The sequence below is a fragment of the Calypte anna genome, chromosome Z (genome assembly GCF_003957555.1).
Source record: "Calypte anna isolate BGI_N300 chromosome Z, bCalAnn1_v1.p, whole genome shotgun sequence".
Lineage (NCBI taxonomy): Eukaryota > Metazoa > Chordata > Aves > Apodiformes > Trochilidae > Calypte > Calypte anna.
The window spans coordinates 48805311-48821371 of record NC_044274.1 but is presented as its reverse complement, the minus strand read 5'-3'; the positions used below and the strand labels follow the sequence as shown (position 1 = coordinate 48821371).

At 36.8% G+C, this 16061-nt stretch overlaps 1 protein-coding gene across 4 annotated transcripts in view; it reads right to left on the bottom strand.

The window, feature by feature from the left end:
- Window positions 1-16061, bottom strand: part of SMARCA2 (SWI/SNF related, matrix associated, actin dependent regulator of chromatin, subfamily a, member 2) — a 108100-nt gene that overhangs the window by 87458 nt on the left and 4581 nt on the right. For all 4 annotated transcript variants that reach the window (XM_030467983.1, XM_030467985.1, XM_030467986.1 and 1 more), the window contains 2 exons: window positions 9542-9802; window positions 2140-2263 (listed from right to left, as the gene is read on the bottom strand). In XM_030467983.1, the coding sequence (XP_030323843.1) occupies window positions 2140-2263; window positions 9542-9766 (349 nt within the window). In that variant the 5' untranslated portion in view covers window positions 9767-9802. The remainder of the gene's footprint in view (window positions 1-2139; window positions 2264-9541; window positions 9803-16061) is intronic.

Here is a 16061-nt window from a genome sequence, read left to right as displayed (position 1 = left end):
AGGACAAGGAGTAATGGTTTTAAACTGAAAAAGGGTAGATTCAGGCTAGATATAATAAAGACTCTCTGTGCTGAGAGTAGTGAAATGCTGGAACAGAGAGGCTGCAGATTTCCTATCCCTGGAAGCCTTCAAGAACAGGCTGGATGGGGCTCTGAGCAACCTGATCTAATGGAAGATGTCCCTATTTGTTACAGGAGGATTGGTCTTCTAATTGATCTTTAAAGGTCCCTGCCAACCCAAATCATACTATACATCCCTGATTATTTCATAAAACTGTTCTCAATGGCCTGAATTACAGACAAGGTCATTTGGAATTAAAAGAGAGGAAACTTTTTTATTTTTACCTAAAACTAGTGCTAGACTGAAAGACAGTTGACTTACACACAATGATTCTGCTCATGCTTTCACAGTAATGGCAGAGTTAAGGTTTATCCATTACCTGGGGTTTTGAACTTTTTATCTGAAAATAACATTTATTAGCACACACTTTTATCTACTTCAGTTTTAAGCCTACAGACTATAAAGCCATGAAAAAAATCAGACCTATAACTAACAAGAGGCAGTTTCTATTTGAGATGCAGATTGTTAAAAACTGCACACAAAAGCAATGCAAACTCAAAATCAGACATCCAAGAATCTACAAGGAGGCAAAACTGACAGTAAGTCTCTGTTTCTAACGATGTTCTGAATACAACTCAAAACTTTGTCAGGATTAGAAGATCTACCATACATCGCTCCATGGCTTCTTGGAGAACTCATAGTGTTCTTTCCTCACAAGTGGAGTTCCTCATTAGAACCCCAATATTCTCTGTTTACCCAAAAGTTGCCAACAGACACCAAAAAAAGAGATCAGGGTTTTACAGTCTTTAGCCCACCACAGATACAATCACCTTTTTCCAGATCAATACAGCCTGGAAGTCTGATCTCAGCTAGAACAGGAAAGAAGAAAACAACTCAGAGATACTTGAATTTGAGGCACTTGCAACTTGTGCTCTTGTATTTTGAGCATGTTATTTTTAAATTGGATCCATCTCGATCTCTAGACTTGTTCATTTTAATGAACAAGTTCATTACAAGCAATAAAAGTGCCTCTAAATGCAAAGTCAGGTAAATTTGTGCTGATGGATGATCATGTTTACACATAATTGAAATTGGTGGAGGAGTTTTAACTCATGGAGAACTTGTCCCTGCAAAGTCAGTTCTATTTTATTTAACTCAGTGTAACAGAAAACCAGTACTTTCTGATGTTCAAGGTTCCACACAGACTTTCAGCTAATAAATTACAGTCAAAGGTTTCAGTCACAGTCACTGAGAAGTCACAGAGCAGTTCAGGCTGAGTCATTTTTTGCTCATCTGTACCTATTCCCGTTTTTCAGTATTTCTCTTTCCTGTGTAATGAACATGTAAGTACATCAAAGAGGGACAATCTCTTAATCATTTGTACAGAGTGTGTCAAACCAGGACCCTCATTTCAGTTGGGGTTCTTCAAGTGTTGCTGTAATATAATTGATTATGCAATACAGGAAGCTTATCAGCTGAACTAATTAATACTAGCAGGTGTTACCAGTTAAATCTCCAACATACTGAGCTACTTATAGAAGCAATGTCCTCTAATGTCATTAAATGAAGGACACAAAGAAGGTGTGTAGCAACATGGTAAAAAGATTTTATATTTTCTGAGATAAAGAATTTTGGAAAGAACTTTCTTGAGCTATTGATCAAACATCATAGATACTGAAAAAAGTTTCTTTGGGTTTGTTTGGGTTTTTCTCTCTTATTCCTACACCTCAGGACTAAATTAAATCACATTTTACCACATTTATATTTACAGCAGCTACATAACATAGGAAATAACTAGACAGAGTTTTTAGAGATGTGAAATGAAATATGTAATAGACTTAGCCCAATTACTTGCCTCAGGCACAGGCTTAAACCTTAGTCTTTTTTCCAGTACTTATGACAGACATTCAAAAAAACCAAGAGGATTCAGTTATTTGCTTTGCCCTGTGATAACAGTTCAGCTTTTCCAAACAAAGGTGAAAGGAAATAACTGGAAATCTATTATATATACTGAAACTACTGACTCCCTGTGGAACAAAGGAGGCCCAAAATTATACAGCATAAACAGTATGTATAAACCTTGGCTATGCTGGTCCATTGGACTCTGAGGTGGGCCCATTCCAGGGTGAGGAGGTCGCATACTCTTCATGGAGCCACAGTGAACATCTTCAACCATTCCTTTTTCATGCAAGCCATCAATAGACTGTGAAAATAAAGGAAGTATTTATATAGACATAGTATATAAATCCACCATAAAAATCAAGAGAACCTTAATCAAAATCTAAACAAACAAAAGAAGTGTTAAAACTTCTCTTAGTAGTCATTCTAAAAAAATACTAAGGGAACCTTTACATCCAGAATAACACATTTTTGAAAGCACAGGTCAACATTATACTATTTGTCCACTCTATATTCATTTATGCCTTTTTTTTCCCCCCTTATGAACTGTTGGGCAATGCCAGGGAGGCAAGCCATCCAAATACAAACACACAAACTGTACTAGTCTCATATTACAAAGCAGTGTAACACACACCAACTTACAAAAGTACAGCCTGTGGTTTGGCTTAAGTTATTTTAAGCCCAAACTTTGCCCTTTCACTCACTGCTCTACTGGAATGTCCCAAACACTCTTCAAAAACAAGCATGACATTGCAGGAGGTAACTACTTCTTTGCAGGCAAAAACAAGAATTGGCAGTCAAGAAAGGGAAGTATTTGTGCTCAAATATTTTTGCTCCCCACAGTTCCTGTCACCTCATTCATTCCACAAAAACTACAGTTCCCATGGTACTCGAAACGCAAAACAGGCCCTTTCTTCAGAGAGTGAAGAGAAGACAGGTTGGGGTCAGAAAAAAAATGCCAAGGGCATGCAAGGCACTGGAAAAGGCTCCACAGTAGAAACTGAAGGACTCTAAAGATGAAAACAGGGAAAGTAACATCAGAAAGAAGATGTCGTAAGAAAACTAAAAAGCCTTATCTGAAAGCAAAAATTACATCAGGTCTCTAACTAGGGGAGCGCTTATACTCATTAACCTGTAACTCAGAGCTCTGCAAGGCTTTGTGTTAGAGTAACAGGCAGGAATTTTTTTCCTTCTCTCTACAGAAACAGGCAGCCTCACCCCTCCCTCTCTGTAACACATACATGCATGCACACTGAACACTTCTCTTGCAAACCCTATTTCAAATGCAGACCTTGTGGTCTATCTTACCTAACTGCACACCTATTTATTGATTTTTATTTTTTTTTTGACAGAGAGTTAAGAAAACTAACTCCAGGGGAAAATACAGACAATTAATAAAATTCCTTGTGCAAGAAGCTACAATCAAGTCACAGAAAAAAAGACACATTTCTTCTTTTCAATCAATTTGTTGCATATCAATCAATCTAGGCATAATTAAACATAGGCCATCCTTTCTCAAAGTAAAAAAATAATTCTAAATTTTAATTTGTAAACACTTCATATAAATTCCCCACTCTCTACTGCAATAACCAGATTTGATTTAAAGTATTTTTACACACATGGGGGCATTTTTTCTTTTTTTATCAGCATTTTTGAAGGCCCTTCTTCTTCCTTATCAGAAACTACAGATCAAAAGGAGAAAAGTAATAAAAAAGGAAAAGTAAATGTATTTCTTATGTTTCTTCAAATCACTTAGTTGTCATGACACTATTAAAACACTTGTGAAAAGAACTAGTACCAGAAAAAATCTCCATTACTTGTGAAGCTAGTTTTGATTAAAAGAACCTGGGATAGGGAGTAGAAATACAGATACAGACCACTCAGACATTAGAAATGTTCCATTTTAGACATTTAAGAATATTCCATTGTGCTAACCAAGTACATGAAGATCCCTTCCTGTCCCTTTGCCCCTACTTAAAAAGATAACCAATGCAGAAAAAAACACTCAGTTCACCTTCTGACTGCAGGAGCTAAGTACAGAAACTGAAATACCTGTAAAGCCAGATCCATTTCTGTTTAATCATGGTATGTAACAAGAATTAAATCTTTTGGGCCTGCAAGGGAAGGAGGAGACTGTGCAAGAAATTTTATTCCGTTTCCAGAACAGTGGACTCTGACTGGACACATCTGTGGTGTGATTGCAGAGGTAGGTGCCACTATACTAATGGGTGTCAACCATGAAACCTCTGTAAATGCAGGCAGCTCTAATGAGGCTAAGATGTGACACAGCATCCGTGCCCAGGATGTCAGAAGTACCAGCATGTAGAAGGTGGGGCAGGGAGCTGGCATTAACACAAAGCAGCAATGAAGAAAACAATCATACACACACACACGCACACAACCAAACCAAACAAAACAAACAAAACAAAACAAATCCCTAAAACAATTTTAAAAAGGAAGCTTATAAAATCAATCAATCACACAGGAACAAAAAGAAAAAGAAATGACCATAAAAGAAAATACCAATTGAAGGAATTGAAGGAATGTTTCAATGGAGAGAATGGATTGGAAGAACAGGTTTTCGTAAGATAACTACTTAACAAAAACCCCCACAAAATCCATAGCAAACTCACGTGCTTCAAGTCTAATGTAAGGGAGCCTGAATATAGAAAGAATGGGGTTTGCCTCCACACATTTGCAAAAATTATGCACTGTGAAATTGGAAAGGGATATTTAATAGAAACAGATTAGAAATGTAATGTCATTAATCAGTTTTTTACTAAAAGCTAAAGATGAAGATGGTGTAAACTTACTTGAAGACCAAATTAGTTGTAATGATCACAATACTGCTAATTTATGCAGAGACCTGTATTTCCAAAGAATACACCTCAACCTTTGGTGAAAAACTATAAAATAGACAATTCAGCAGATGATTACAAGAGCTGAAAAAGTTATGAGAATAACTTTTTGAATCCCTGTGTCACTACAGAAATGGATGATAACTGAAACTGTAACAAGTTAAAAAATACAGTAAGGATGTTACACAGTATGCAATTTCTGTAAATTCTTCTTTCTAGAAGACTATCTTATTAAAGGCACCTTCTATAACCACATTATTGGCATGAGAAATGTAGCCTTTACTACCACGATGGGATACTTTTATTTTTATTCTAGTCATATGAGACAGAAGAGAAGGGAAACAGGAAGCTGAGATACATTCAACTTTGAGTACACATTACTATTTTGATTGGCTGCTGCTTTTAAGAACAAGCACGGAACAGGCTAGCAGAAAACATAATTAGGGACGAGTTTCAACTGTGCAACCCCACACCTACAAACTTGGCAGACTTGCACACTTTACATAATGCCTAATGCATGAGGAACATTTTGTGTAACTTGTTTTTATTCCAAATTTATTAATTAGCATCTTATCACAGAGAGCACTGCATCACAGTTTCACCTGTACCTAGGAAAACTGTTACAGTGTCTTTTTTTTTGTTTCCTTCCCGCTTCTTAGAAAAGCAAACAAATAATAAAATCAGAGACTATGGGTATCAAAGTGGACTTCTAGACAGTGCAGCATCCTCTATACCAATAAAAACTACACAGATCAAAAAGCTGTGACTGTCACAGAACTACACACTGTAAGTGAATGCATCACTGACTGTCAACCAGACTGACTGCGGCTGTCCTCATGGCAGGGACTTGGCCAACAGCTTTATTAATTTCTTATTTACTACTGAAAAGCTCCCTGCTGATTTTGGTGGGCTAACAATGATACTTTACCTCATTTTTCACTAACATTAACACATACAATGAAAGCAATGCAGGAAACATGCTTGCTGAATAAAAAGGCTTCCAGAACTGTAAGAAAATTTTAAGATTCACACAATGTCTAATATACAGATCTGTTAGTACACAATATTTGAAATGGGAAACCATTTGCCTTCTGTTTTATTGGAACATTTGGATAAACAACAAATGTAGTAAAAAAATGCTATTTTTATAGGAAAGTATTTTTTGTCACTTTTTCTCTCACTCGTGACATCATCATAATTTCTCCATATCCAGTCATCATTTTCAGTACATTCTCCTACAAATTCACAGAAAAATTTATGAAACGTTACAATTAAATGGACGAGAAAATAAATGAAGATATCACAGTACTCTTCCTATTTTTCAAGTGAGAACCACGTAAATTGAATACATATACCATTGTCATAACTAAAAGTTGAGCAGTTAAAATCACATCCCAGCCAGTGTAGAAGGTTGTTTCAGTTCAAACTAAACGCACCTACCCCTATGTTTTGCCTCCAGAGGAGCTTCAATGTGGATGCTGAGGAAAGGCAGGATTAGGGGATTCATGTAACAGCGTCTTCCCTTAATACCTTCCCTGTTTTCAAGTCTTTTCACCTCATGAGACTCTTTGAGGTTGCTAAAGATTGTCAATTTAGAGCGTGAGAGATAGTATCAGAAGCTTTCCTGAAGTCCAGAAATATCACGTCCACTGGCTTCCCTTGACCAACCAGATGGGTTACCTTGTCATAAAAGGAAATTAAGTTTGATAAGCAGGGCTTTCCGCTCATGAAGCCATGCTGGCTGTGACCAATGACTGCGTTGTCCTCCACATGTTTTTCAGTACCTCTCAGAGTAATCTTTTCCATAATTTTAACAGACACTGAAGTTACACTATCTGGCCTGTAGTTCCCTGGGTTCTCCTTCTTGCCCCCCTTGAATACTGGAACAACATTACCAGCTTCCAGTCAACAAGGATCTCTCCAGATTGGCAGGAGCTCCCAAAAATAATGGACAGAAGCCTGGAAAGGACATCAGCCAGCTCTCTGAGGACTCGTGGATGAATTCCGTTAGGCCCCCTGAACTTGTAGGGGTCTAACTGTTGCAGCAGGTCCCTTACAAGTTCAGGGTCACCTAAGGGTTGGTCCTTACTGCAGTCATGGTCCTCCAGTTCCAGGTGTTAAGGTCCCCCTGATACATCATCAGTGTTGAAGACAGAGGCATCCAAAATACACTTCAGTAAAAATGGAAAGTGTAACTATTTCCTTGGCAAATTGGTCAATGGTCTAAAGATTATTTTAAAAGGTAGCAAGAAAGACAGCTGATTTATTGTTTCTGTCAAAATAGTGTTACATAAACAAATAGTAAACTTTCCTGTGGAAGGGTTTTCTGGTTACTAAGTGAATATACCATCTTTAATTTCCATACTAAGTGTTATTAACTGTAACTTACTTTAGGAATTACGATTTATTGATATGTATTTGCATCAAAGTTCTCTCTATTATTGGATACTCTTTTTTTAATGTTATATTATTCTAAGCTTAGTATTCTAAGCTAGTCAAACAACTACAACAGAATGAAACTGTTTCACTGCTTAGTTCATAAATGTTAAAAGAAAGAACCACATCCCACTGCATATACCAGATGTGTACCCCACAAGCACTTGCATAACTGGCATGCTTTTTCTGTAATCTCTCATTTTTACAGCATTTCATTAGGGGAAAAAAAAAAAAGTTACATCACGACTTGGAAGTCAAACTGATTTACATAACACTAAGCAGAAAGAAAATGTTTACTTGGTCAAACTGCAAAAGGCTGACCTTTTTTTTAATTATATGAAATGACATTTAAATACTATCTGCAAAATTGTGCATCCTTCCACACTATTTCTTAAACAGACCCATGCTGTAAAACTATATTATCTCTGGGGTTGTACGGGAAAACAGGCCAGAAAACTGATCTAGACTGAAGTACTAATTTTATTTTTTTTTTTCATGTAAATCAAATCAACAGATCTGTTTGGTAGCTCAGCCACACACAGCAAAGACATGCTGGAACTTGTGAAGTGACAACCAAGAGGCCAGCAAGCCTTTTGCTACTAAAATAAAGACTTGTGAAATTATAGCCTTCAATCCATTATCAGAAGAAAAGAGAAAGTAATTTCTCTTTTCTCATCAGTCAAAGATGACTGATCATCTTCAAATTAGCTATCCCGACTATTTGCATTCATGGTGCATTTTTTAAAACATTTCAATGCCACTTAACAGGTGAATTTCTGCTCTTGTACACAGCTTCTGAGATGCTTCTTAAGACTCTAAAAGAACTTTGTGGGATGTTTGTTGCTTTGTTCTAATGCTAACATAGCGTTAAATGTCTGAAAAACATGCACAGTAGAACAGGGTACAGCCGTCAAAAACATAGTGTATAGAGTATTCAAGCTTTCTAATGGGAAATTACTGCTGCCATGCTCTTCTTCTGCAGATACAGAGCCTATTAAAAACAGAAAGAGAGAACTGAAGGATGTAAAAATCCTGGCGGATTATGAAATGTGGAGTACTTACCAGTGTATTGGAAGCTTGACCCCACAAACAAAGAAATGGGGATTACAAACATCTCATCTGGCTAATAGGTACAATTACAAGCTTTAATTACTGAATGTACTGACTTCTCAGAAATTACAAGTTCAGTATAACAAGCAGCTGGATCACAGCCTCCTTCGCTTCAGCTGTCTGTGCTAATAGAAATTGCAATGATAAGAATCCTTCATACAAAAGATGGTAATGCCACACTCTTACTGACTGGACACTGTTTTAACAAATGAAATTAATCTATACATAAATATGGAAACAGGAAGAAGAGGTCAATTCAATATATTTATATTACTTTAAAACTAATTTTTTGTTGTAAATTTATTTTTTGTGTGTGTGCATACAAATCTCAGTAGAATCAACAATAGTTGCCAAAACATTTTCAGTATCTTGGTTCCATAGGCTCTTTATGCATATTTCAGAGAGTAGAAAATAAGTGAAACTAAAATTATTCTAAGCTCTAACTCTCTGGTACACAAACAGAAATGACAATACATACAAAGACTGTTCTCACAAAGGAATTCCCACACAAACAAGTATTTCCTCAAAGCAAAAGACAGTAATGGAAGCCTAAGCACACCATTTTAAGAGTAATTTTAAGTGTATGAAAACAACCACTGGAGTCAAAATTTTTCTCAAATTCTCACACCATAGTTTTAAATTCCTTAGGAAGATGGAGCCTTTGTAAAATAACTTGGAAACCAGGTTCATCATCTCCATGGAAGAGTAAATATGTTTGTAAGCATGAGAACCTTAAGAGTTGAAAATACTAGTAAGTAAAAAAATCATCAAAAACTAAAAACCGCCCTAGAAAAACATGAGAGATATCCAAACAGACAAGAAGGGGAAAAAAAGAAAAAAAAAAAGTGGTTAGAATTTTTTACTGTAAGGTTTTTTCACTATCATTCAATATTTACTTTAGTAATGCCTATCTTACTAAAAGTACAGTTTACACATGACGATTTGCAAATTACTAGCTCTGTAGTTCAAAGTAGTCTACTAAGAACAAGGAAATTTTTTTAATCTGATACACGCATCATATTCAGTAATGAAAACAGAAGCAGGAGTATAGCTACAGTTCTGCAGGTAATACATGATGTGTAGTAGCAGTTACATAGGTCTAAATGAAGAGTAAGCAGGTTTTTTAATCAGTGGAAAGAACTCTAGGTAAAAACGGTTCACTTGTAATAAACTATTACCTTATGTATTTGGTGCATGCCTTCCTGTGGATAATCAGTAGGCCCCATTGCTGGCATTGGATGTGGGACACTGGGTGGACCAGGACTTGGCCCCATCATGCTGTGAACTGAGCCAGGAGATGGTCCTGGTCCTGGGCTAGGTCCTAGAATTGGTCCAGGTGAAGGTCCTGGTCCAGGGGAAGGACCAGGATGAGGCATGGCACCAGGGTCTGTAGGCGTGGACATCTATTTTCTGTCTCCTTTTCAATTAGCAGAATAGCTCTAATAAGAAAAACAAAACAAAAACAAAATTTGTGTGACATTAGGGGTATTGAAAAAAGCTAATAAAATCTGGCAATAACTACACACAAACACACAAGCTCTCATCAGCAGAAAATGCTTAAATGATCCTTAATGCTGCACTTTAGTTTGATCATCCTTCTAAAAGTGCACTAGAAGGATAAGAGTCTTGATAGTTCAGTCAGGTACTGGATGCCTACAGATTATCACAGAACAAAGAAATTGGTACCTTATGAAAAACATCTACAGGAGATGATGGTACTTCAACCAGCTTGCTACCATCAGATGTATCACATGGGGCCAAGCACAGCTCTACTAAAGTCAGGGAAGATATCTGGACATCTCTGTAACATGTGAGCTCAAAAATATCTCTTGTGACCGCATTGAAATTCATACTTATAAAATTAATGGTATTTCAGCAAAACAAGTATGAAACAAATTAGTAAGGATATTTTCTGATTTTTTTTTCTAAGAGTTAGATATTAATGTATAACCTCTCTGGTTATTTCTGCATGCAATCATGACACCAAAATAGAACACAAAAGCCAATTACTTTGCTCTGAAGAGCTGTAATTCACTTGGGGGATACTGTCCATGTCACAAGCCAGAAGAGTGCAACTTGAGTGATTTATAAAACAGTAAGTGCCCTGAGAACAAATGAGACCCTTTTACTGGGTAGAAACCCAGCTATTACCTAAAATTTTTATTTCCAAGCTCTTAGGAGAACAAGTTGATGCAGGATACAGGCTTGAAAAAATGTGCAGATTTATGAGAACTTTGATCATTCTTCTTCAGTTTTCTAACAACATTTATCTATGTCTAACACTGCAGACTTTTTGTTTACTAATGCTGGTGTATTTTAACTCAGTGATGCACCTGCTGTATTCTTACAAAACTGATGGTCAGTTGCTGTGAATATGATCAGTCATGTTTCTTGGTATTTCCCACTCCCAACAGCACCATCTTCATCTGTTTGATCACCCATTGATCTCATTATTTGCATAGTTAAGCTATCAGAAAAATAATCCTGTATTTAAAAAAGAAATAGTAAGAAAAAAAATCATCACACCCACCACACCACCTAGTGATTCAGGGTACTGACAGGAAGTCAGGAAGTCTCCTAAAAGGACAGATGAGGTCCACTGCCAGCACAAGAAACTACGTAAGATCAGCACTTTCAGCTGTAGCTGACCATTAGATGGACTTAGCCTGCTCTGTTTATTTACTCTGGGAGCAGTTTTATAATAAAATTACCTGTCCATTATTACTTGTCCCATAATAATACAGAAAATACAATGAAAAAGCAGTCTTATTAAAAAGCTTTTTTTTTTTTTTTTTTTTTTTTTGGTACAAGGCAATTAAATTAAAAGGCCTGTTGTAACTTCCAGTCCCAGATTCTCTCTGTACAGAATTTACCACTGAAGAGTGTTCCACCTTCCACATCTGGGTTTGTCACCATCCATAGTTAGCAGTAATTACTGTCTAACAGAAGTGATGCAACCCTGTTATGACTCTGTTTATATAAAGCCACACTGTACACTCAAGAAAAATAGAAGTACCTTCCCAAGGTTCCCAACAAAGCAGAAAGAAGGTCCATCTGCAAGACCAGAAAAAATTGAACTCATGCTTACTCCTAGCAGTCAAGAAATTCAAAGCTTAGAGAACTGGTCATCTATCTTCTTTTACCACCAAGAGTCTTTACTTAGCAGAACTCATATAGAAGATATACTTCTACTTCATCAAGACCATTTTCCCTTATTTACCCCCTAATCACTCAGGACCAAAACCTGACTAATAGCATTTGCTTATAAACTCCCTTTTGTTACATCTTAAGAGCTAACAGTCTCTTCTGATTAAAGGCAAATAATTGGAACAATGTTTAACTAATTTAAAACAAAATACCCTCACCTGAAATATGCTACCTTGGGACCCCACTTCTCTGTAAGTCATTAATTAGTCCCTTGCAACCTTACTACATTACCACAAAAGAAATCAAAATATCAAACATTTACAACTGTACACAAAATGTCGTAACTCCCTACAAGAGGTCTATAGTTTCACATGGGCTGTATGAAAGGCAACTAACCCTTCCTTCCACCCAGCAAGGTTTTGAGTTAATCATTACAATACAAAATACAAAATTGACACCATCACAGCTGATTCTCTCTGTATAAGTCAAATTCAGCCCATTTTAAAGAAGGAAGAACCTATCAGGACCACTATCCAGAAAAAAAATTAAAGAGTTCCACAGTACAATTACAAAGCTACCATCAGTACACATTATCCCAAAATATCTTATTTCACAGAAGACTTCTACCTACACCTATGCATGAAAATGATTATCAAAATCTCTCCTTCAATTCACCATTTTTTCAAAATAAACTTGCAGTTCTCATAAAAATTAACTGGTTACAGTTTCAGCTCCTATAGTTACATAGCCTTTTACACATACAATGAATATGTACTACACAAAAATTTAGAAAACTTACGTTTTTGTTTAATGGACCAGCAAGGGCTCAGCCTGTGAAAAACAGCAACTACCTGAGAGGAAAGCTGCATCCCTTACACCAGATTAAGTCCCCTCATTATCTTTCTTTAGGAGAAGACAAACTCACCCCATCTTATGTTAATGTGAATTGTCTTAAACAGCTTTGTATTCAGATTTTTGCATACCAAAAAACATACTTCTATGCAAACCAAACAAATAAACAAAAGTAATTTATAAACAATGGAAAATACTACCTGAATGCCAGTAATAAATCCTGTCCAAAGATATCCATGGTCATAAAGAAACAAAGCCATTTTCTCTGACTATAGTCCACAAAATTAAAAGAAGAGCCACTGGCATAAACCGGAACACTTTTTATACAGCCCTCTCAACTATGGATCTGTTCACAGAGCAGAACGGCTAAAAAGCTTATGATTTCACATTTCAAAAATAGCTTAGTTTATATTTACTAAGAGCGAGACTTGAAAAAAAATCCACAGAAATCAAGCAACCCTCTCTCATTAAAAATCAATGAGAGCTAGATATCCAATTCCTCTAAAACCTTGTAAAAGTCTCATTAAAGTCAAAGCAAAAATCTAGAAAGAGAGAATAGTTGTAGCAGTGGACAGGTTCCATCCAGACAGCATTGTTACTAGTTTGGGCAAATTCTGGTGCCCACAATGAGGCAAGCAAAAATAAGCCAACTTCCTGACAAAGCCTGACAATGATGACTCATTTCTTTAGACAGGTTTTAATGAACAGTGCCCATCAGAATTACAAAGCAAGACATGGGGGAGATTTCTAAGAGATCACAGGGTCTTCAATTAAAAAAAACCCAAAAACTAAAACCAGTATGGACTTCTACCCCATCACAAAGAAGGCTGCTTTCCCTGATTCTCAACTGCACTACATACTATCGAAATGTTTGAAGTTTCTAAACTTAAAATTTCCCCCAAATCCTCAAGGGAATAGTGTTATTCACACTACTTCAAATAAGATGATCTCTTCTTGAACTGCAATCCTTACCACTACTTTGGTTTAACATCACCAAATCTCTTGTGTACAGCTCCAAAACGAAGCACTGGGGACTGTGGTGAATCACGCAGTTCTCCCAGTGACCTCAAGAGAGGTTCTCCACCTCGGTTGGACACACCAGTGTTGAAACACAGAGGAAAGAAACCTGTCACTGTCAAGCTAACTTTAGCCAGATGCACATACAAAAAGAGCCATAAAGCCAAAAGCTGAAGCTGAAGAGACTTAGGATCTCTGCTAAACTATTTATGGATCAAGTGGTTCAGGACAGAGAATATCTACAATACAGAGAATTTGAGGGAGTATTCTCTAAGTGTAAATGTTTCCAGACTATCACTTAATATGTTTCTAGAAGGTTTGGTAGGGAGGTAGTTAGTTCATTGTACAACTGGATCTCCACCAGCAAAATGTTTCAAGACTTAAGCACATTATACATACTTAGCAAAAATCTGCTACAAAGCCAAAGGTAACAAAGACATGGATTTACTTCACATGAAGAAAGAACACAATATAAGTAGATGCAAAACTAAAACACAGCAGGTAACACACCACCCATGCTACCTTGGAATTCAAGACCAGATGGGCACCCAAAAAGATCCAGAGATTATGCACTGCTCTGACAAAAGGCACACACCGAGTCTAAGAACAGATGGAGCAGTATTTATAATTCTTCTAGCCCATTTCCCTCTCCATCCAATATACCTTCTGCCTTTCCGTGATTGAGTCAACAGAAATAGAACTTCAGCCAGGATGTTCTGGCCAGTTCCCCTACTTTGGAAAGATGGTGGAAAGTACAGAAACTGCCCTATTTAGATCTGATGAAAAGGAAATATGGATCCACCCAGCAGCAACATACCCACTGCAAATCAGACAGTAATTTTGCCTTAAGAGAAAAATAATTATAGTCTACTTCTCCTTACACATCTCCAACTGAAGTCATGATTCACAAGTGGCTTTGAGAAAACATACTCTGAAACCATTATACACTACAGTCTAAAGAAAGTTTTCCCTGTTGAACTACCACATAAAATACGAAATAATGCCATCAGTGATCCATAGAACTTGTTTCCTCTGCTAAACATAACCAAATGAAGATGTTCAAGTTTTAAAAACTGATTACTAATGACAGCAGCTCATCATAATTAAATAAGTTACAATACTGAGAAGCAAATCAGTTTTGTATTGTATAACCATATAGGACACTGCATTAACACTTAACAGCATTTAACTTTTATAAATTTCATTAAACAGTGATTCAATCAATAAACAGAATTGCATGAAACAAACAAACAAAAACTTGAAGGAGAAAATTCACATCTTCAACTAACATAAACCAGAACCACGCAGTTCACAGAAGAGAAGCCAAACACCCTAAGATCTGAGAGATTGTGTTTGCATACTCATGTTTATAACTCCACTGTAACTTCAAAATCTTCTGCAAGGGGAACTTACAGTTTAAACTGCAAACCACAGAATTAGAAATGCTGCACCCTGAATGCTTATCCGGACACTTAGGCCAGGGATAAAAACCTCTGAATGCTGCTTCAGCTGCTTGTCTAGATGTCTACCAAAGATTGTCTGCATGTACCCCAGCAGAGCTAGCAGAATCAGTAGTGTGCTTACACAAAAAACTTGATCGTGGAGTCATGCAGTGTAAGGCTATTTTTCACACTGATAGAGGTTACTTTAGGATAACAGTCCTAATATTCATCACCTTCAACTCCTTAAAAGTATTCCCATGGAAATTCTTGTACCTACTGCATACCTGTTCCAGTTTTTCATAAAACAAATTATCAACTACTCTAATGTACAGCCAACTCTGTCTATGAAAAAATAAAATCATCAGCGTGAAATGACTGGCTAACAGCTGGGGACTGAATGTACTACTGACAGTTAAAAGGTATCATCACAAGTCAAGAGTTCACACAAGTTAAGCTAGGCTATGCCACCAGACTTTTCAATGAAAAAGCTACAGCATGACACACAAATCCCTTCTGACGGTTTTTGCTATAGAAGGCAACAGCCTTCAGGAAAAGAGGAGGGCAGACAGCTGCCATCTGAAGCTTAATTGCCTTTTAGCCCCATAGCCAAAGTCACAGCACACAATGCCCAAGATCAAGTCTGAATTTGCTATGTATGTTGATTCCACTCTAGTTTGAGGCACAGAAAACTGACTCATGACAGCACTGACTAGTTATGGATTAAGATTCCATACTGCAGCCTTTACCACAGGTATCAATCACAGTTATTGAACATCACATTCACATTAGATTCTGAAAATCAAAAGCCAGTGAGAGGTAGGCAGAAGGAAAGGAATTCTCCACATTACTGACATGCCCGGCCTTTGCGGGTCGTGAATAGTAGAGGAGGAAGTGAAGAAGAGGAGGAACAAAACAGAATATTGTTTTAAATACAAGTTATTTATTGTAAAATATCAATGAAGATATGAAAAGGTTAAAAGGTATTGTTTCTGTCACAACAAACTTATTTTTAACATTTTTCTCAAAGGTCCCAAAGGTCTACATGATTGACCTGCAGGGATGCATAGGAGGTATTTTCTACAAGTGGAGACAAACAGGAAAATGTTTATGCCTAAGTGATGAGTTCACAGGTGTCAGAAACAAATAAAACAATTTTCAGTATTAGTATTCTTATTCTGTTATACTTGCAAAATATCAAAGCTGTATTAAGTAAGCCTTACTTCTTTCCCTTTATCTTGCA